The following is a 23297-nucleotide window of genomic DNA, read 5'->3' as shown; positions in this document are numbered from 1 at the left end:
TTTCAAGTGCTAAGTTAAAAGAAGGAATATTCATCGGTCCTCAGATCAGAAAGTCTCAGATCAGTCAGACTTTGAACATTGTATTACAAGTGTTGAAAAGTAAGCATGAAGTGCATTCGAGGACGTGTGTCATAATTTTCTCGGGAACAACAGAGACGAAAATTACAAGTACATTGTGTGTAATATGCTCCAGAAGTTTAGAAGATTAGGGTATAAAATGAGTCGTAAGATTTATTTTCTGTATTCACATTTAGACAGCTTTCCTTCTAACTTCGGTGATTAAAGTGAAGAACATTATGAAAGATTTTACCAGGACATCAAAGTAATTGAATTCCACTATCAGGGAATTCCACTATCAGATGAACAACAATGTTGGCGGATTCTGTTGGAGGTTGGTACGTTAAGATTCACGAACAACTCACAAAAGGAAGTCTAGTTTTAGGAGCTTCCAAGTGAAGAAACAGAGACAAAAATGAGATAAGTCGTTTATTAATGACATTCAGCGACATGAGTTGTCGCCTGGGGCGAGAACGCGCCTTAGTGCCTCCTTATCAACCAAACAGAAACGCTCCCCCAAATATTTCCCCAATTTGAGCCCTCCCAATCCAGCGCCCGGGGCACAAGCCCCGTTTGCCCCCCCTAGTTACGTCACTGATGAGCTTAATTATTTAGAATATCGATGTTCAGATTAGTTCTGACGCAAAATAATGTTCCTTTGTTATAAATATATAGTCATAATGTTACTCTATATTATCAGCGTTGCTGTGTAAATAGCACAATTTACGCAATCATGTTTTCCGATTTGTGAAAAAACCTGACGTGATGGGAGAAACTAATTTCATTTTCGTAATTAGCAACCTCAAATCATATAAAATCAGGTGTCCAATCAAAAACAGCTTTCAAAAAGTTTCATTTTATCGGGCAGTGTTACTTTTTGTCTCTATAGAATAAATGATCTCATATATAAATATTCACCGTTATTTATTCCTTATTTATATGACAACGTCATCCGACACCTGTCATGAAAGTCAGTGAATTTCCTGCCAAAGGTCAGAGAAAGCCAGGTGGAAGTCAGGGAAATAGATTTCTCCAGATCAGTAGGAACCCTGTATTAATACACAAGTGTTTAACAAAAATAAAGAAAATGTAGGCGCATTACTTCTGATTCTATAGTAGCTGAAGTGCCCATTCCTTGCATGGGAAATTTTAGGTTCAAAGAAGATATTTGACCTCTTCTACCTCTTAGGATACGCATATCAATGAAAGTGGATAAGGTATTCTATTTCTGGCATGAATTTTTAACTCCCTTTTCCTTTAGTATATGCCCTTTAAGGAAAGTTACATAATGATATCCCAGCTTGAGGTTAGATTCTAAAACTCATTTCAAAGTGTTTAACCATTTCCCGTGACGCAATCGCAAACAGACATCGCCGATTTAAATATGAAGAAAGAAATTATAGGAAACACCCTCTTTCTTCCTTAAAACTGAAATTTTCAAAAAAAAAAAAAAAAAAAAAAAAGAAAAAAGAAAAAGAAAGAAAGAAAGAAAGAAAAAAGTGACATGTCCCCTTATTTTTAGTGAGGTGTTTATATACCGAATTTCATTTTCCTAACTTGAAGTGCTCAGGAGATATTGTAATTTTGGCTGAAATTTTGAACCCACATTAAATCCCATTACGATGTTCTCTTTAATCTAAGTAAGACAATAAATAAATAAATAAATAAATAAATAAATAATGAACTATGTTCCAAAATTTATTTCAAACTGTTCAACCGTTTCCCCATGATGCTATCGCAAAAAACAGGCAACATCACTTTCAATGGAAACAAAGGAATTATGGAAAATTATCCCCTCCTTTTAAAACGGAAATTTTCAAAAACGTTGCAACGCATGACAGCTTATTTTTAATGATAGATTTATATACCGAGTTTTATCTTCCTAATTTAGCGGGCTCGTGACATACTATATTTTATTTTTTATTTTTTCTTTTACATGAATTTTGAACTTCCTCGACTCCTTTTCCTAGGACGAATTCTTGAATCAAAGTAATATAATAGATTACAGTTGACCAGTGTTACAGCAAATTTGATCGAGCCCAAACAAAATTCAGTATGAATGATTCCCAAATCTTTCTTTTTTAATGATATTCTGTTTTGGTGGTAAACACATATTTTAGCCAATTTTAATACTAGGCATACACTAAGAAGTACGATTAAAGAAAGTAATTGTAATCACATTAAGATTATTATTTCAATGCAAGTTTTGAAGTTTATTTTTTCAGGTGGGCTTTTTTGTGGATTTTACCGAAAAAAAAAACACTGGGGAATTTTGGACTGGGGAAATTTCCAACAACCCTGCCTACGACTATCTTCTTTGGTTGTTTTACTTTTAGTTCCAGCATGTCTTACAGTGCATTCTCCTTGTAAATGAAGATAAATTATTGCATAGTAAATTTCGAAAAAATCTTGCCTTTCTTCATCTGAACCTTCTTGCAACGTTTTAGTTTTATCACAGAAGTTATTCCAACGGTTTCTTACCTTCCTAGGGGTAACTAGATTTTTCTTGGATGTAGTAACACTGTCATGTGATTCTAATACTTTTTTAAAAAAAATATTGATTTTTCTCTGTTTTATGTTGGGCAAATTCCCCTCTAAAGCCTTCCAAAACGAAGTCTTCACGTTTTCTTCATTTGTCCAAAGATGTAGCAACATTTCCCGCATTTTTATTATGGTTTTGGAATTTATCATGTTCATCAAAACACCTAAAACAAAGCAGTTCTACACATTTCGTACACTCCGGAAATATTTGAGATCACAGTCATTTCAACTGGAATTAACCGTTCTGTCTTCTGGAAGCTCAACATATGTTTCTACTGGATTCACTTCAATTGTCTTTCTTTCTTGGTTGTCTACAGAGATTTCAATTCATTTTTTTATGTCTTTATTCTCTTCATTGATATCAATTGAATATTTCTGAGTCCCTTGTTGGTAAGAGATTTTTCGGCACAATATAGTGCATAATTTCTTTCAGATTTTCCCATAATCACTGTTGTTTTGGGTTACCATCACATAGGGTTGCCAGATTTTGTAAATGAGAAACCGGGATACCAATCTCAGGCTATATACTGTATAAGGTCAGGGTTCCTGCTCATTTGGTCAGGATCAATTAATTACTTGTCTTCTAGGTTACTACTCACAATTTTCCAGTTCATTCTATACACAGTTAACACGAATGAAGCTCCACAAAGGATGTATAAACAATGTGAAAAGGTAACATAAGAATAGATCACTGGCATCCTTTATTCCGAATTGCGATTTGTTACATTTAACAAGTCCTAAATATTGCGCCAATTACGACACACCCTCCGATTTATGATTAAAGAGATACTATTTTCTTTGTTGCGTCATCACCTGAGTCAGAATCACTGCCCTAAAGGAAATACAAATTGAGCATTTAGCAAGAAAAAATATATTTACGCTGTATTCAGAACGATAAACAGAAACTAAATCTCGTTAAAGATTCACACAGGCTCTCCAAACGTTCGGCAGAAAAACATCTAGTAGACCCTATCAAAATCATACAAGACACATACCTTTATGTATTTAACTGCCATTTCTTGTGCTAGAGTAAGTTGTTACAGAATTTTAACCTGGAAATTACAGGAACTTTTATGAGATAAAGGAAAAAATATAATTCCAAAGTTATTGAATGCGTGCACAGCATCTTTAGAAATATTTATTCACACATGGGAAAGTATATTAAACAACTCGGTTCTCTAATCGTTCAAGTGGGATTTCAAATGAAACCTAGATATAAAACTACGGATCTAAATGCGACAGTAACATTCCATATTACTCTTACAATACTAGCAGTGAATTGTTCGAAAAATGAAGCAAATTCTCAACAGCAAATATATAAAACATGCAACAAATCTTTCGGACTCTTAGATTAATTTACGAAAATAATATAGCGAGCAAAAGCTTAAAGCATTCTTTCGCAAGAACACGAGTTTTGCTATTAAACAATATTTTTCCACTGGTGTTAAATTTCTGCCGGCAAAAATTATCGGAAAGGAAGTTTAACGTCCCTTTCAGCAGCGAGGCTATATGAGACGTGGACTTACTGATTAACGTGGGGTCCGAACCAGATGACTTCCGCTAGGAATCAAACCCGGGTTACCCACACCAAAGACGCGAACGCTAACCATTTAGCCACGAGGGAGCTCTGCAAAAAATTATCGTTTTATTAGTAAGGTATCCGAAATTCCCCTCCCCTTGCTACGGTAATGTTTACAAACTTCTTGAACCCTTTCCCTCTAGGTCGTATTGTGTATACAGGTGCAGTTAGTTCTGATTTCCAAAACAAATATACTGAAGCTAACAATGGATTTTGTAACTGTAAGCCCTGCTTGAAAATAATAATAATAATAAAAGTGGAAATTTAAGACCACGAGTCGGCACCTATTTCAATTATGTCTTATAAGAAATCCGATGTAGTAGAATAGACGTTTAAAACAATACGTTCGGAGTAGCTAAACTCATCCACTCTTAGATCAATACCTTGACTTTTCCAGCTTTACACACACTCTCTTTCTCCCTCTCTCTCTCTCTCTCTCTCTCTCAAACACACAAATAATATGTACATTGTCAGTATATTGTAACAAATGAATATCATTATTCAAGAAATTATTTCCATAACATATGTTCCCTCTCGAATATTTTTTAAAAATTCTTTTTTGCCACCTCTGGAAGCTAAACAACCCATAGAACGAAAGAATGGATCTTATTTTCAAACTCCTTGTTGTTTGTTTAGTAAATTTAATTGGTTACACAAATCTTCCAAAAACCTTCCGTTTTCAGGTAGGATATACTAGTTCTTGCAGGTTGATCTAAAGGACGAAAACCGGGACAAACAGACGTACCGAAAGCCTTTTTCGGGACACTTAATTATTTCGTTGAAAACCGAGACTGTCCCGGAAAACCGGGACTGTCTGGCAATCCTACCATCATATAATAATGAGGGAAAAATTTGCCCTGCCCTTGATTTAGAAAATATATTTCAAAATAAAATTCATAAAAAGAAAAAAAATCGACTCCTCTCCAATATGACGCATTTATTGTCTCAGGGTTCTCACCATCCACTCAGCTTTTAGTCTAAAGCCTTCAATAAAGAGGAAGTGAGTTTAACTTTTCAGTTATTTTTTTAAAAATATTCAACAAAATTTTTCAAGCATTCTCCAATTTATATGAAACTTGGTAGTATTTTCTGTGAGGTGAGGTATTTACTAATATTGTTTTGCTGGAATAGTTCCCCCCCCCCCATTATCAACATTTTGCGCTAATAGTTACCTAGAACACCGTATAATTTTCGTCAATTTCATTTATCTAATATCACATTAAAAAATTAGCATTAAATGCAAATTAGTTAGATTCATCTTGTCTTTCAATCTTGTAATTTCTTCCCGTAACATGGTCTGGATGTCCCATTTATATTCTTAATTTCTTAGTTTTCTTAATATTTCAGATTTCTGGTAATACAGCATGGCCCAAAAGTTAGTATACACCCCTGCATTGAGCAACTATATCATTCTAGCTTATGGGTTTATTTACTTCAGCTGTTCCCGGCTTAAGGTATAAGTAAAAAGACATTAAGAACAAATAGTAAAGAAGCTAGGTCTACCTGTTCGGTAACAATAAGAAATGATATGAGATACAGTAAGCAGATCAGTACGGGACTGTATACCTACTTACGGGCCACCCTGTATTTATCGCCACATAGATGTTTCGCAAGACATATGCTAATTTATTATAGCAACTCATCACACATTTCTACACTCAAATCTCTATGAACGTTTAATTATGGCTTCTACGAATCAACCTATAATGACCTTCGTTTACTGATTTGCCTTTTAATATTTTCTAAACCTTCGATTGTGCGATATATAGTTAAATTTTCCTTAAATGTGTAAAAATAGCGAGGATACCAGCAACTCAGCCCAGTACGTTCTGCTATTCATGAGATTCCTGACTCATGTCGGAAGTTAAATCCCAAGTAATTGACGGGTGGGCACACCACCATTCAGATTCAAATTAAACCCCAGAGAATCACATACTTCTAAATGTCATAAGCTGAAATGTTCCTGCCAGTATGTAATTTAATTTTTAGTAATGTCTTCACGACTATAATAGACGTATACAAAACTCATAATTTACTTTGTTTACTTCTATTTTGTATAATTTTGTATTTACAATACTAGTCTAAAATTAATTATAGCCACTTTTAAAAATTGAAATACTCTGCCGTATAACAGTGTATGGTACTTTTCGGAATGTGCTGAGTTATCAGTGGCATTAAGTGTTGTATGGCACATGACTGAGATATACTGAAACCATTGCTCAAGTCATGTCACTAGTATGCTGGAAAAGTTGTTTCTAAGTGGAACAATAATGTAGTTTAGAAACCTACCACAGGTTTTCTCCATTTTCATTCAATTCAGTGAAGTATGCCATATAGTATTATTCGGTGGAGTGCTTAAATGTATAGTTTGAAACAACTTTAACTGTTAATTAATAATTGTGTAATGTTTTAATTATTTTATATACTTATTACATTATTTCTTAACTTACAGGATGGCAAAACATCCGCGTAATCGCTACATTAAGAAGAATCTTCACAAACTGAGGAAAGCGATAATACGAGATGCCGTCCGAAACCTCTTCAAGATGCACTACGAGTATACGACTTCGCTATTTCTTTTTTATACTGTTCTTCTGGTTGGTGCTGAGTTGAATGGGAACCCAATGTGGTCTGCGAAGAAGGGGAATATGACAATGTCTCCAGTGTCTACCAACAGTGAATTCTGGGTCAATTCATCCTTTCAGCTCCTAGGAGACTACAGTTGTTTTGGTCACAGCGTTTACTACCCATTGGTTCTATGTATGCTTGTAGTTGCAACTCTCTGCTGCTTCTTGAATTACCTTATATTCACATGCAGTTGGAAGAAGGAGAATCCCATGAAAGCTCGATTAGGTTTTAGACGTCATAGTTTGAAAAATGATCCATTTGATCCGTCCACATGTAGTTCAATCTACTTGAAGAGCCCCTTTACACTTCTGCTCTGCCTGATGTTCATCTTGGCCACTGCCGTATTCTGCTTACACGTGTTTAACCGTTTTTTTGGGTACACTTTCACACGTTACGGATTTGAATTTTCGGTTCTACCACAGATAACACTATGGAAGACAAGCGACGTCATTACCCAGGTTATTTCTCGTGCTGTCAATTTTACTATAAGCGATCATGGTATGGTAAATGAGGTAGTATGTATAATTCCAATCAACACATTGAACGAGTTCACCAATACAGTGATGTGGATGCTGATGTTCTGTCTGGCTATGATGCCTGTTATTGAGTTGGTGTTCACCGTAGTAGTTATTATCCGGTTACGTCAGCGACGAGGAAATATACTCTTCAATTATTCCGTCACCCCACAGAGAAACATGAGCATGAAGGACAGGGTACTCAAAACCACCTTCCCATTCGAGGAACTCAATGGTAACAACAAAGGTTATATTAAAGAGCAGAAGAAACGGGGTTTGAAGAAAGTCTGTGTTTCTGACGGATTGAACATCGAGGGTGTGGTCCATTTTCCTTTCGCTTTCAGCTCTTACAACGACCACAGGAAGAACAACGGATCAATGGAACAAAACAATGACGAAGAACTGAGTGAATCCAGATTTCCAGATTTCAATCCTTGGGAGAAGGAATACCATGACGGACCAGAAGCCGATTATTTCACTCACCGGCGTGTTACTTGCGACCCCTATTATGGATACCGGATGAATGATAGAACAAATGTACAAAAGAATGGGTACAACAAGAATGAACCCAGCGTTCCACATTTCAAGCCTTGGAGGAATGGAGGAGCTTTTATCGGATCACATACTGACTACTTGCCAAATTTGCGTGTTACGTGCGACTTTTATGCAGACAAGAAGAATGAATCGAGCGTTCCATATTTGGATCCTTCGGAGGAAGGAAGAGCTTCGGACGCATCGGAAACCGGCTACTTGCTCAATCGGCGTTTTAATTGCGACCCCTTTTATGGATATGAAATGAACGACAGAACAAAGGAACAATATAATGAAGACAAGAAAAGTGAATCCAGCCTTCCACATTTTGATCGTTGGGATGAAGCTGGCGCTTCTGACGAATCAGAAGCCGACTATTTGCCTCATAGGCGTGTTACTTGCGACCCCAATTATGGATACTGGATGAACGATGGAACAAGGAAACAAAAGAATGGAGACAAGAAGAATGAATCCAGCCTTCCACATTTTGATTCTTGGGAGGAAGATGGTGCTTCTAATGGATCAGAAAACGATTTCGTGCCCAATTTGCGTGTTCCTTGCGACCCCAATTATGGATACTGGATGAACGATGGAACAAAGAAACAAAAGAATGGAGACAAGAAGAATGAATCCAGTCTTCCACATTTTGATTCTTGGGAGGAAGATGGTGCTTCTAATGGATCAGAAAACGATTTCGTGCCCAATTTGCGTGTTCCTTGCGACCCCAATTATGGATACTGGATGAACGATGGAACAAAGAAACAAAAGAATGGAGACAAGAAGAATGAATCCAGCCTTCCACATTTTGATCCTTGGGAGGAAGATGGTGCTTCTAACGGATCAGATGCTGACTACTTCTCCCATCGGCGTGCTACTTGCAACCCCTTTTATGGATATAAAATGAACTATAGAACAAAGAAACAAAAGAATGGAGACAAGAAGAATGAATCCAGCCTTCCACATTTTAATTCTTGGGAGGAAGATGGTGCTTCTAATGGATCAGAAAGCAACTTGTTTCCCAATTTGCGTGTTACTTGCGACCCCAATTATGGATACTGGATGAACGATGGAACAAAGAAACAAAAGAATGGAGACAAGAAGAATGAATCCAGCCTTCCACATTTTGATTCTTGGGAGGAAGATGGTGCTTCTAATGGATCAGGAAACGATTTCGTGCCCAATTTGCGTGTTACATGCGACCCCAATTATGAATACTGGGTGAACGATCGAACAAAGAAAGAATATAATGGAGACAAGAAGGATGAATCCAGCGTTCCACATTTTGATCCTTGGAAGAAAGAAGGAGCCGCTAATGGATCAGAAAGCGACTTGTTTCCCAATTCGCGTGTTACTTGCAACCCCTATTATGGATATGGGATGAACGATAGAACAAAGGAACAAAAGAATGAAGAGAAGAAGAATGAACCAAGCGTTCCAGGTTTCAGTTCCTGGATCAACGTAGAAGCTCCTGGAGTATGGGACGCCGATTATTTGGCCCATTTACGTTCCCCTTTCGATCCCTATTATTGGATGGAGGATGAACAATACAACGAAAGAGCAAAAGAATGAAGGCAAAAAGAATGAACCCAGCGTTCCATGTTTCAATTCTTGTTTGTGGCCACAAAAAGCAGGATTAACTCTTCTTGGTTAATGAAATCGTCAAGAATTAATGATCACGAATTATCACGAAATGATCAAGAATTAATTAATGATTTTTTTTGTATTTAGTTAAAATAATAGCTAATAGTTACATATATTGGAACTAGTTAATTTTAGTAAGTAACTGAAAATATTGTGTTCATCTTTCCACTAACAATATTATTAATATGTAGTACGAATTGCGTGTTTTCTGCCATTACACTTGGTTTATTATTTACTAACAAACTTCGGTGACACATAGTTGTCAGTGTCTTTTTTTATAATTTTACTAACAAGTTTTAATCGGTATACATCACATATTGCTATTTTATATTATTATTCAGTATTTCCATTTTTCATTCTACGTCTTATTTTGAAAATGTTCTGATATTTTCAAACGTAGTTTCAAAATTGGTTTTGTCTTAAATATTTGTATTCTGTTTAAATATTCTGTAAAAAAAATGTATATAAAATTCATCTTTTTGATTATCTTGTTTTAGAAATATTATAAACTTACGTTTGATTATAGAAATGGTATTCTACTCTTAACCAAAAGTCAACTTGTTGCAAGTGACATGAAAACCAAAAGAAATGCTATCAAATTGAAATAAAATTTCGTCTTACCATTAATATTATTATTTTGTATATAAACAGTTCAAAACTGTCAATACGAATGTGGAACTTAAATTATTTTCTTTTCTTTCAAATTTTGAATTATAATAACCACTATTAGCAACAAGAATATTGTTTGGTAAATATTATGTAAACGCTTGATTTGATCAGTTTGAAAAAAAAAAAGCAATTTTGTTTCAGTTTCTGTTTATATTATCAGAGATTAAAACTTTGTCCTGGAACTTTTCGTAATTTAGTTGTATGCAATTTTTGGATATTTCCTTTCATCACACTACTTTAGTTGTTGTTATAAAATTGTTCAACAAAATTGACGTTATGTTTGCTTTATCCATATTAAAATACATATACTGCTATCACGAAAACGAAAATTAATTTGGCTTTGTGTAATTACTAAACAAAATTACAATATTTGACGCTTTCAGTGTACCAGAGAAATAAGTCCAAATTTTGTCATTTTGGATATATTTAATATTTAATCAATATTGTAAACTTAATGGAAAAATGTAATTACTTTTTATTGATTATCTACCATTATTATCATAGAAAGAATACAAATTTGATTTTATTAAGTTTCTGAACAAAGTTATAATGACACATTTGTCATTCGTTTTAACGGTACAGAAAATTATAAGATATTTCCAATACAATGGGTCTGAAGTAAAGATATATCAGTCTATTATTGTATGATTACTGAACAAATTTAATAATATCACACGTTTTTATTGTTCTTAAAACTCATATAAAAGTAATTGACATTATATAATTTGTGAATAAAATTAAGTCTCTTTTATAAATAAAAAAAATGTTCACACAAAAATAATTAGGATGGTTTTATTAAATTGTTAAACATTATCTTATGATCTGCATCTTTAATAGATCTGATTTTTGAAATACAGAAAGTGTCAATCTGGAATTAAAAGTGTTATAAACAAAATTTAGACTTTTGGTTAGAAAAAATGACTGATCTTTGGCGTGGTAAAAGAGTATTACAACGTAAGAGTATATTGTTACAAAAAGTATGAGTTCTGTATCGTTGTTTAATTGATAAATCTTGTGTCTTGTTACAATTTCTAGGACAGGAAAAGGGTTATAATAGACTGCAGCTTACCTTTGTGACAATTTAATGTAACTGCAACATTGGTAAAAGATAATAAAAGTTTCAACTTGATATTTCTGGGTGTCATTTCGCTTAACTGAATCATGAAAATTTGGTTTGCTCATGTACAGAGAAACTATTAAACAATACTAAGTATGTAGTAATTGCAAATATTAGAATATGTGCTATTATTATATTATTTTTAAATAAAAGTGTTCGATAAATATTTAAGGTTGTAAGTAGTGTGTTCCTAAATTCATTTCAGCTGGAGACAGTAAGTAATTCAGAATGCCGAATTTTTGCAGAAGAAATATCTTTAATTAATGTTAGATTATCTAGATTACAGTGCTTTATTATTCCACTTTAACCCCATTGAAGGAGAAAAGTAATGTATGTTACTGAATTTACGAAAAATGGTGTCGTCAAAGTGAAACTAACGTAATGGTTGAGTATTCTTTTTATTTTTTAGAGTTTGTACTTTTAAATTTCTACAATTACAATTATAAGTAATAACTTAATTAATTTGAAAACCAAAATAACAATTGAACAGGTCAACATGGACAATTTGTAAACAAGTAAGAAAACATGATGGAAGATTGTAGAATGAAATAGTACTTGTTAGCGGCAAGAATTTTAAATATCAGTCTCAGCTTTGTATGAATTTTGATCAATTATAATGTGAAACAACTAATTAGTGACCTAAAAATATAAAATAAGTAGAATTATGAACACAAATTAGCATACCATAAACTATTATATAATAAAAATGAAGATCGGAATTTATTAATAACATTTAAATAAGATTTATTGTTTAAAATAATTAACATGTGAAAATTAGAACATTTTATGAGAATTAATGATCAATAATTAATCATGGAACATATCCTCCTTCTTTGGTCAATATGGTTCTTAGTTCAATCCCAACTCGGGCCAAGAGAACTTTGTTGTGGACGAACACCGTGTGCATGGGTTTTTCGGGGATATCTCATTTCGTCCCTCTTTCTTCATTCCACTATTTCATTCATTTCTCATCATCGCCGTCTCCTTTAGCCTAGTTGCTTAAACGTGGGATATAAAACTTAAAGATTTCATTTTACAAATTAGCATACCATAAACTACTTATGTACAATTAAAAATGGAAATCAGAATTTCTTAATAATAATTAAATAACTGAAGTGTTTGAGATCTCTTGTTTAAAATAATAATAAACATGTGAAAATTAGAACATTTTATGAGAATTAATAAACAATAAGTAACTATGGAACATGTCCTCATTCATAAAAATTATTTGTAACTTTTAAACACAAATGTACACTTATGTAGACTACAAAGATCTATAAAGGTGACTAATTAAATGAAGCCACTGAAATGATATAGTTGCTTGTTAACAAGTGTATGATTGTGTTCATTTGCACTCTAGGTTCTGCTTTAAGCATAGTTTCTGTCCTGCTAGATGCAGTTTCGTCTGAATTGCTTCAATACAATTCTGTCACTTACCTCGCTGAGTCCGTGTTGTTGGTTCTTTATTAAGAATCACAAAAGCTGAATTTATTTGTGTAAGAATATTTAGCAGCTATGCAGTAATTTAATGATGATTAACTTCCATAAACTTTGTAATCTCTGATTCGTTGAATTTTCATTAAGAGAAAGAATAGTGTTACTTTATACAGTATTATTTTATAGAAGATTTATTCATTTTCCAATATCTAAAAATTCTCTAATCACAGTTTACACAAGTATACGCCACTAGATAATTATTTACATACCTAACAAAATATTAAAAAATCATCCTTCTCTTCTTTGCCTGGATTAGTGCAAAATAACATATATATATATTTGGCAACCGACGCTATTATCATCACCTTTGTAATATTATGGTATTCATAAGCAAATTGATATCCTCTGCTAGTAGTTTTATGTCCCACCGTTATATCGGCTAGGCTAAAGGAGATGATGATGATGAGGAATGAATGAAATAGTGGAATAAAGAAAGTGGGAAGAAACGGGAAAACCCTGAGAAAACCAACCCACACGATGTTTGTTCACCACTAAGCTCACTTGGGGCTATCTGGGATTGAACCAAGGATCCCATGTACCAGAGGCGAACACGCTACTACTAAGCCACTTCGGCTCGAAAGTCACCATTTGGTATTCGTTGAAATATTAGTCACTATTTTAACGTCAATAATTTTTGATACTTTTCCGGAATCTCTGTCGGTAAAGTTATCATTTACAGGTAAAACAAAGTATTTTCCTTATTTCCATGAAATCTTTTAGTTTCACGTCTCAAGATTATGCCCATTAGGCTAAGGGAGACGGATGATAAAGGAAAATGAATGAGGATGGAAGAATTGTGGATTGAGAATGTGGAAGGAAACGGGAGTACCCAGAGATAATTCACGGAGACGATGTTCTACACCACCAACTTACTTGGACGGGATGGACAAAGGGATCCCACGCACCAAAGGTAAATGCTCTACCACTGAGCCACCGTTACCCCTTCTTATTGTTTGCAAAATGTTGTCTTTTAACAATAACTCAAAGTAGCAGCTGTATCCATACAAACTCCAAAAACCAGAAAAATGAACATCTCTAAAAAAAATTGTTAGACATTGTTAGAAAAAAAGGCAATTTCTTTCAGAAATATGCGACATAGAAAACATACAGTGTACGTATATATAGAATTTATTGAAAGTTTTAAGTTACCTTTTGAATTTTGTTCTTAGAGGATTTCTCAAGCATTTTCTCTTTCGTGGATGTAACTGTAACATAAAGTTCAAGGACATAATCCAGAAAGATATTTACCGTAACTGACGTAAAAAGATGTTAATTAAGATTACCAATGATTTATATATTGTACATTATACAAGATGAAAATGTTACACACACACACACACATATATATATATATATATATATATATATATATATATATATATATATATATATATATATATATATATATGTTCCAATTCACAAGAAAGGCGACAAAACTGACTGTAATAATTATCGAGGCATTTCTCTTCTGTCAACATCCTATAAAATCCTTTCAAATATTCTGTTAGCAAGATTGACCCCATACGCAGATGAAATTATTGGAGATTATCAATGCGGATTTAGACGAAATCGATCAACTATCGACCAAATATTTACCATTCGCCAAATACTGGAAAAGAAGTGGGAATACAATACCCCGGTACATCAACTATTTATTGATTTTAGAAAGGCTTATGACTCGGTTAGGAGAGAAACATTATACAACGTTCTTACAGAGCTTGGAATACCGAGAAAGCTAATTAGATTAATTAAGATATGTTTAAGTGAATCCCAAAGTAAAGTCCGGGTAGGAAAATTTTTGTTCACGAGCTTTCACGTCGAAAATGGCCTGAAACAAGGAGATGCGTTGTCGCCATTATTATTTAACTTTGTGCTGGAATACGCCATAAGGAAAATCAAAGATAGCAACCAGGGCCTAGAGTTGAACGGCATTCACCAGGTTATGGCATATGCTGATGATGTAAATTTAATAGGGGATGATAGGAGAACAGTAGAAATAAATGCAGAGATATTATTAAACGCTTGCAGGGACATGGGTTTAGAAGTAAATGCAGGGAAAACTAAATACATGGAAGTGCGTCGGGACCGTAATACGGCAAATTGTGGAGGCGTTAACATATTAAATAATACTTTTGATAAAGTGGATACTTTCAAATATTTAGGATCGATATTAACAGATGAAAATCATATTCACGAAGAAATTAAATGTCGACTAAAAGCAGGGAATTCGTGTTACTATTCGGTTCAAAATCTCTTGTCGTCGCGAATTCTGTCGAGGAATTTGAAGCTTAAAATATATAAATCGATAATCATGCCTGTTGTTCTGTATGGTTGCGAAACATGGTCGCTTACTCTGAGGGAAGAACATAGACTCAAAGTATTTGAGAACAGGATCCTGAGAAGAATATTCGGACCCAAGAGGAACGAGAATGGGGAATGGCGAAAGCTTCATAACGAGGAACTACATAGTTTATACGGTTTACCCAACATTGTTAGGGTCGTCAAGTCTAGGAGGCTTAGGTGGGCAGGTCATGTAGCTAGAATGGAAGAAAGTAGAAACGCTTTCAAAGTCTTGACTGGTAGACCCATAGGAAAACGACCATTAGGAAGACCTAGGCGCAGATTGGAGGATAATATTGAGATGGATCTCGCAGAGATAGGAATACAAAGTAGAGACTGGATCCAATTAGCTAAGGATAGAAGTCAGTGGAGAGCTTTTGTGAACGCGGCACTGAACCTCCGGGTTCCATAGGCCATAGAGTTAGTTATATATATACATAGATACATACATTCATACACAATTTTAAACTTGTATATACAAAACATCTACATTATTTTCCAAAACATGTGCTTACCTGAAATAATATTTGTTGACACCGAAAAATAATTTCTTCTTTGAACTCGCAATTAGTAGCTCTATTGACGGTTCATGAAAATTTTAGTTTGAATTTTCATATCTCCAAAGAATGAAATAAATAATATGCATAAAATCATGAAGCTTGCATGCAGTATTTGGGGAACATTTAGAATTTTATGGAATACCCTTTTACTTCTCCTGATCAATATAATACATGCAAAAAGTATTGTGTATTATTACTAGAAAGTGCATGTGAGGCCGAGTGACGGCAGTCATATGTGACTTGAACCCCGTTTGCTTCAAGTGGCTTTGTAGTGGACGAACACCGTTTGCATACATTTTCTCGGGGTTTATTTTTCTCCCCACTCTACTTATTCTATGCTTTTATGATTATCATCATCACTTTCTTCCTTAGCTTAGGAGCATAGCTGTAGGACTTTGAAATAAAAGATAGTACATGCCTACTCTGTTTTCAAATACGTTTCAGTGGAGAGAAGTTAACTTATGACACTTGCTGCATTCAAATTAGTATGAATTACAGACTACAGTTAACAGACGATATCAAAACAGAAAATCGTACTTAAAGATGGAAAGATTAGCGGGAAGATCGTGAAGCATGGAAGCTTCTCAGTTGCAGTAAGTGACCTGCTAATAATGGTAAATACCTATGATGATGTCAGAAACGTTCAAAAGAGATTTCTACTTCTTTATTTAAAACATTATTCAGCAATTGCACATATACGTATTACATATTATATATCCATCCTATGTACGATATATATGAAATTTGAATTGAGTGTTACAGGAACAGGAATTGCAATTATGTCATTAGCAAAAACTGGTCACGTTTGGATAAATTTATAGCTGCGATTTATACAGAAATTTAAGGAGGCTGAATCAAATTGGACTATTTTTAAACATACGTGTCCATGGAGTATCTAGAAAAGCTATCTCAAAGTTGAGATTTAAAGAAATATAAATATCTCAACTTTGAGGTAACTTTGTCATGACTCTGTGGATGGATATGTTTGGCATTGGATTCAGGATCTTTAAATTAGCATAAAAACAGCAATTAGAAATGTATCGAAGAATGACCACTTTTACTATTAGCATAAACATTACCTCAAACATCACAAAATTCAACTGATTTTTTTCACGATCCCATGGACAAATATGATTAAAGGTATGTAGGTTCATTTCATTTAGTGTACTAAAACTAGAGCAAAAACCGTAATTAGAAATTTATTCAAACTTGGGTACTTTTTACTAGAGGCATGATCGTTATTTTCTTTGGAAAGAGACTAGTACTAACTATTACTAATAAGAATTTCAAAAAACAGTAATAGGTTTCTAGAACATGGATATACATCAATTCATTTTTATAATTATCATATATTTTATTCACAAATGGAACTTTTAAATTGGATCTGAATACTGTTCTTCAGATCCTAAATCATTGCTATTATCAAAGTTAACTGAATATTCTGTACTCTCACTATGAAGATAGCTGTTATTTTATTTATATTTCTCTATTGTTTTTATTCAATATTATTAAATTGATTGAACGAATTCTGACCCCATCTGAATAACATGATTTCACTTATATTGACAAATGCTCATTCACAGCTACATTGATCATCGTCAAAGAAGAATTGCACTCTGCAATGTCTCTTTATTTTGACATATTAAGGTTCACTAATGTACCCTTAAGCTCGTAAATGTTGTCTGATGATGTCATTTTGTTCTGAAGACATTATATCTCAGCTCAACTGACTTAATAGAAGGTAACTGCTAGATTTATGGATTATTATACTAACATCTCGTTGATCTCGTTGGTATCAAGCAGCACCAACGTGTTAATTGGAAAGGACTTTTATATATATATATATATATATACTTTTCTACATTGTAAAGAAAATTCTTTCCTGTTCTTTCTTTCAGTTTACGCGAATCATCTCTAGCTATAAATGCATTTTGTTTATAAGTGAAACTAAAATATATGACTTGTATTGGGATTTTAGATTCTTCAACAAGGGAAACTCTATCCAGTATAGTCGTGTATATTTAAGTTCAAAATATAATAAGTGAATTGTTAATACGTATATAGTTGCTTCTTCCCTTCTATTGATGTTTGTTTTATGCTTTACTTTATTAATATCACACTAGTAAGGTTTATAGGATTATAATATTGGTACGTCGATATTCCGTTACTGCAAACGACAACTCTTTAACGTAAGCAAGTATTGTAATTGAAGTCTGGATTTTGTAATAGACAATTGGAAAAAATTCCTCGACTGAATTTGTTCATGGAATACATCTTCACTAACAATGGTGATTTCAGTTGTTCCTATCCACATCTCATATTTCAAAAATGGAAATACTTGCTCAGGGTTAATTTTGTAGGTTACAAGTAAAGTATTTTTGAGATTAAAAATGTTTTTTAAGATTAACAGATTGTTTGGTTAAATATAAATAAATTTTGGTGAAGTTAAAACCTAACGTACTTGAGGCATGAAAGGGTATATACTCCACACACTTGTGGTATAAGAGGGTATATAAAACAAAGGATATTATTGTTGTTTAATATCAGTTTAACATCAATTATACGATTTTATGGTAAACCCCCAACAAAAAGTATTAGTGAGGTCAAAAATCTCACATATTTGGGTTATAAGCGTGTATATAATACTGAACTATCAGCGTACGAGATTCAGCTATAAATGTAAGTTTCGAGTGATTCAGTGATCCTTTCTGCTACCTTCATCACAGTTTATTATTGAAATAACACTTAAATTGGAGTTCCGAACAGAAGAAAGAAGATGAGATTATTTTGTTTTTAAGAGAATGGAGTTTGAGTTTCACATACAATTTAGTACAGCATACCATAAAATGTATTTCCTTCTTTAAGGATTTAAGTACTTTTTCATAGTATAAATATCACATTAAATTATTTATGGCTATTTTTATAGACTAAGTAAAGGACCTCTATTATTACAAGCTTCAATATGGTAAAGGGGGACGCAGTGGCTCAGTGGTAGAGCATTCATCTCTAGTGCCTGGAATCCTTGGTTCAATCCCAGCTAGTGCTAAGTGGACTTCGTAGCGGGCAAACACCGTGTCCATGGGTTTTCTCGAGGTTCTCCCGTTTCCTATCACTTTCTTCATCCACCATTTCATTCATTCTTCATCATCACTGTCTCCTTTAGCCTCGCCGGCACAATTGTGGATGTAAAACTTAAATATTTGATTTCATTTCAATAGGATATAATTGACCAGATAGCTTTTGGTCAGGTACAGTATAGTTCGCCTTTATTTTTTACTTTCTTGACTCACCGTTGCTGTACCTTATTTAAGTATCTCCTCAATTGTATCACTGAGTTAAATCAATATCAGAATTGGTGCCTTCCGCGCACAAGGGAATCAAGTTCACTTTTTTGGTCAATTTGGACATATTTAATCTTTAAAATTTTTTATCTAAAATCCTTTCAGGGCTTAAGAGTCTTCATCCTAGCAAAATTAAAATACCGCTAATTTTACAGTAATTATGTGATATCTTCAAATAGATAAAAGATAATTGAAATAGGGAACAAGAGCGCCCTAGACAATATTATTTTGCGTGAGGTACCGTTATCACAAGTCACCTAGCGGCTTTCCGTTTTCAGCTGTTTAGAAACGCGAAAATAAATGCCGATTTTCAAAATGGCTCGAAATCGAAAGCAGATAAGTGAGTTGTGATAACGGTTTCTCATGTAAAATAATATTGTCTAGGGCGCTCTTGTTCCACATTTCGATTATCTTTTATCTATTTGAAGATATCACATAATTACTGTGAAATTAGCGGTATTTTAATTTCGCCGGGATGAAGACTCTTAAAAGATTTATCTCGAGATTTAGTATGTAACTATTATAATTTAATAAACAATGTTAATTTTTCGTGTATTTAAGAGTCCCGTACATACTGTATATTACTTTTCCTCATAACATTCGTCATTGAACTTGATTCCCTTGTGCTCTGAACGCCTCAATTATGTGTTGTAAGTACGGACGCGGGCGGGATTACGCGGACAAATGAAATATACGATTACCATTCGATTCCACATTAACAAGTTGGTTACTAGTATTTAAAATGTTCAGATTTTCATTTCTTTTTACGTGATTGTCTTATAATATCGGCTTCTTAAGGCATCACTGAACTTGGGGTCCAGGCAATGGAAGGAGAAATATCAAATCTCATTCTTCCACTTTTTTTTAAGAAAATCGATTTTAAAACTTTGTATAAAATATCTAAACAAAAAATGTTCTGTGTCTTTCTCCCTCTAAAACATTTTTATACTGAATCATTTAAATATGGCTGACAAAGTTTTGGTTCACCTTCCTACACTTAAAATCAACATATTTAAAAGGTTTTCTTTTGAATCTATTGTTTATCGAAAAGGTTTAGTGCATATAAACGACAAAACGTGTGCTTATCTTCAAGAGTACAATTTAATTTAATTTTTTTCAACATCATATATTACTTTTCTATCCGTAACATTTAATCTTGGACTATTTCACTCACTCAAATGATTGATTCGAATGTAATCTTCACCAGTTCGTAAAACTTCATGTTGTAATTTTTTTCTTTATTTCGCCCATGCAAGTTTGTTTTATTATATTCAGTATTCAAAAGAGATTTTCGGTAAATAAAAATAACTTCCATAGACATCTGCAGACATTTAGTTCAATGGTAAAAAGCCCACTTATTGCGCACAGATTTCCATTTCGATCCGAGATCTTGTAAATTTGTAAAATGGACAGTATTTTAAATTTAAAGCTTCTATCTTGATCTTTTTATTTGTAATTTAAGGTTTAATCGGGAATGTATTACCTCTTTCTGGATATCGAACCCGTTTCTTGCACATGAGCTTTGTGCAGCATCTGTCCTTATAAAATTCAATCAAATTTAGTATACGTTAATCATATCATTTTTTAGTAAGAAACACTTCATAACAAAACCACTTCAATTTTTGGTGCAGACACAAGCATTAAATCATTGATTGCTTCTATTATATTTAAAAAATCTTATTTATTTACTTATTGAGTCGGATGCTAAGCTCAAACTAGAAGCAATAAAAATATTTTTCAATAACAAACTCATAGGAATCTAATTACTTAAAGCTGTCACATTAGCATTTAACTTCTGAGATCAACTCTCTCCCAATGCAATAAATGTCGGTTCGACTAGAATTGAGTGATTCTATGGTTTGAATCCCACTCTAACCCTAGGTCCATGTCTCATATAACCTCGGTGCAGAGAAAGATAGTGAAGACTCTAAATAAACAAACAATACATACAGATTGAACAGACATATAAAAATGGAAGAAAATTCAGTCAAAATTTACATCCTATTAACTTTCCGTTACAAAACGGAAACATACTTGTTCAGCTAAGCACAACGTCTAGTGCGTTTGCAAGTTAGGATAGAATATTATTTCCTCCTACCAATATTAACGTCTTGGGGATGTATTATGCTTCAACACAATTCCAATGTCAACTCTTATAATCACAGAGCTGGTTTTATGTATTTCTGATAATTGAAAATTGTTAGGAATAAGGCAATAAGACAATAAGAATAGAACTGGTCCATAGAAGTTATAATCTCGAATCTAGAAATATACTGCTTGTTGTGCTTTGAAATATATATATATATGCATTCTTATATTGTAAGCCCCAGGAGATGAAATAGAATAAAATGAAATTTTAAAACCAACCTAAAAATTATGTTTGGAAATAATCATTCAAGTTACGGAAACGAAACTAGCCCTAACAGAAAATATGGTTAGTAATTCCTTCCATCCTTTGGAAAGCAGCTGATCCCCTACTTTTTATGCAACCGGAAAAGGAGCAATGTATGCCAGATTGCAGGACAACCAGTAGTTCATTGAATTAAAAAAAAAAACATTCGAGGATCTTACAATTCTATTGTATATACAGTTAAGTAATCGAAAGTAACTCTTGACTATATTCTCATCATGCAGAAGACCCCGGTTCAAGTGCAGGTCGTAACCTTTGTTATGAGTATCCCACATTAAACTTTAGTATACGTTTCAAATAGCCATTAAAACTCCAAATCCACACTGGCTTGATATCGACGAGAGCACAGTTAGGAACAGCCAGACTTTCGTTTACTGAGGAACAACACACCTTTTCATCTACATAAACATCTCATCCATTTGCGAGTTACGATATACCACAGTTTCTTTTCTTACAATTATTGTTAACGGAATTATGACCAGGAGGCGTTTCTAGTTTCAACACAGTTTCAGAAGTACGTGTTTTAGTCTTACACTTTATTTTAAATATTTTGATAATACCACAATTGTTAGGAATAAAAGAGAGTAAATCAACACGAATACAGCAAGTGCATAAGAACAATAATCTCGAGCATATTTGATTATATATATTCTTTGTATGTCGTATACCTAACCTAAGAATATGTGATTGGTAAAAATAATTCAAAGTATGGAAACGTAACCCTTGGAAATAGAGTTAGTGAGCTTCCTTGTGGCTAAGTGGTTAGTATACACGCCTTTGGAGTCCCTGGTTCGTTTCCTGGCCGGAAGTTATATGGTCTATCCCACGTTAAGCTGTAGGTCTCATACAGCCTCGTTGCTGGAAAAGGCGTTAAACTGATTTTTTAAAAAAATAGACTTAGTGTTTTAACAAAGTAAAAATCTTTTCCTGATCAGCAGATTTTCTACTGTTTATGCAAGTGGAATAATAATCATGTAATGCAGGTTACAAGACTTCAAACAATTTTCAGAATTATATATATAAAAAAAAGATAAATTTTAAAGAGAGCTTGTTTGGTGTGTTTTGTGTATTATCTGTCATAAAAGACAATTATGTTTCTAGCGGGATAGTATATTTTGCCCCTTGAGGCAATAGAAAATATCATAAAATCAGCTGATCTTATTAGAACATTTAAAGCTGTGGATCCTGGTAACATAACAAAATATATTACGTTTGCAAATGTAGTTTATACAACACGTAAAACAAATAGTGTAAAAAACAGGGAAAATAGAAAAATTGTTGTATGGTAAGTTTAACACAACTGAAAATAATAATAAAAAACTTGTTAATGTTTAAAGTTTAAAGTTTATAGAACAATGCAACATTGAGTATGTGACGTAGAGGTTAACATTTTACCTACCAATCCGTTGATCTACGTTCAAATCTTCATCAAGTACACTTTTCTCGTTGAAGAAATAGCTATTTACTCTAGTATTAGAGTTTTATTAATGGTTTTATTCTGTTAGATTTTTTCTTATTTTATTCAAAGGTAATAATATACGACTACAAATATGATTCTAGATCAAAAGTAAGGGTGTTCTAGATTTTTTCCATTAATCAAATATAGAAATAAGCTTACAAGTGAAACTAAATATACACGTAGTTGGAACGAAAGTATCTACCAATTTACTCCACCAGAATTTGTGTCTTTTCTGTTTCGTCTGCCTGTTTCATTATAACTCTCGTAAAACTTATCCGATTCTAATTGAACTTGGTATATGCATTCCTCCAATCTTTGGAAACAACGTTGCTGTTTGATGTTGCAAGTATCTATGAAACATAAAGCAGTAACAGGGGAAAAATTCTCCCATGCTGCACGTTTTCACATATAG

At 33.4% G+C, this 23297-nt stretch overlaps 1 protein-coding gene across 3 annotated transcripts in view; it reads left to right on the top strand.

The window, feature by feature from the left end:
• LOC145664840 (uncharacterized) overlaps window positions 1–11253 on the top strand; it is a 53494-nt gene extending 42241 nt beyond the window's left edge. For all 3 annotated transcript variants that reach the window (XM_081731849.1, XM_081731848.1, XM_081731850.1), the window contains exon 2: window positions 6630–11253. In XM_081731849.1, coding sequence (XP_081587975.1) covers window positions 6630–9420 — 2791 coding nt within the window. In that variant the 3' untranslated portion in view covers window positions 9421–11253. The remainder of the gene's footprint in view (window positions 1–6629) is intronic.
• The last annotated feature ends 12044 nt before the right edge of the window (window positions 11254–23297 follow it).

This window comes from Thermobia domestica, chromosome 11 (assembly GCF_964235325.1).
Source record: "Thermobia domestica chromosome 11, izTheDome1.hap1.1, whole genome shotgun sequence".
NCBI classification, from domain to species: domain Eukaryota; kingdom Metazoa; phylum Arthropoda; class Insecta; order Zygentoma; family Lepismatidae; genus Thermobia; species Thermobia domestica.
This window is presented reverse-complemented; position numbering and strand designations above follow the sequence as displayed.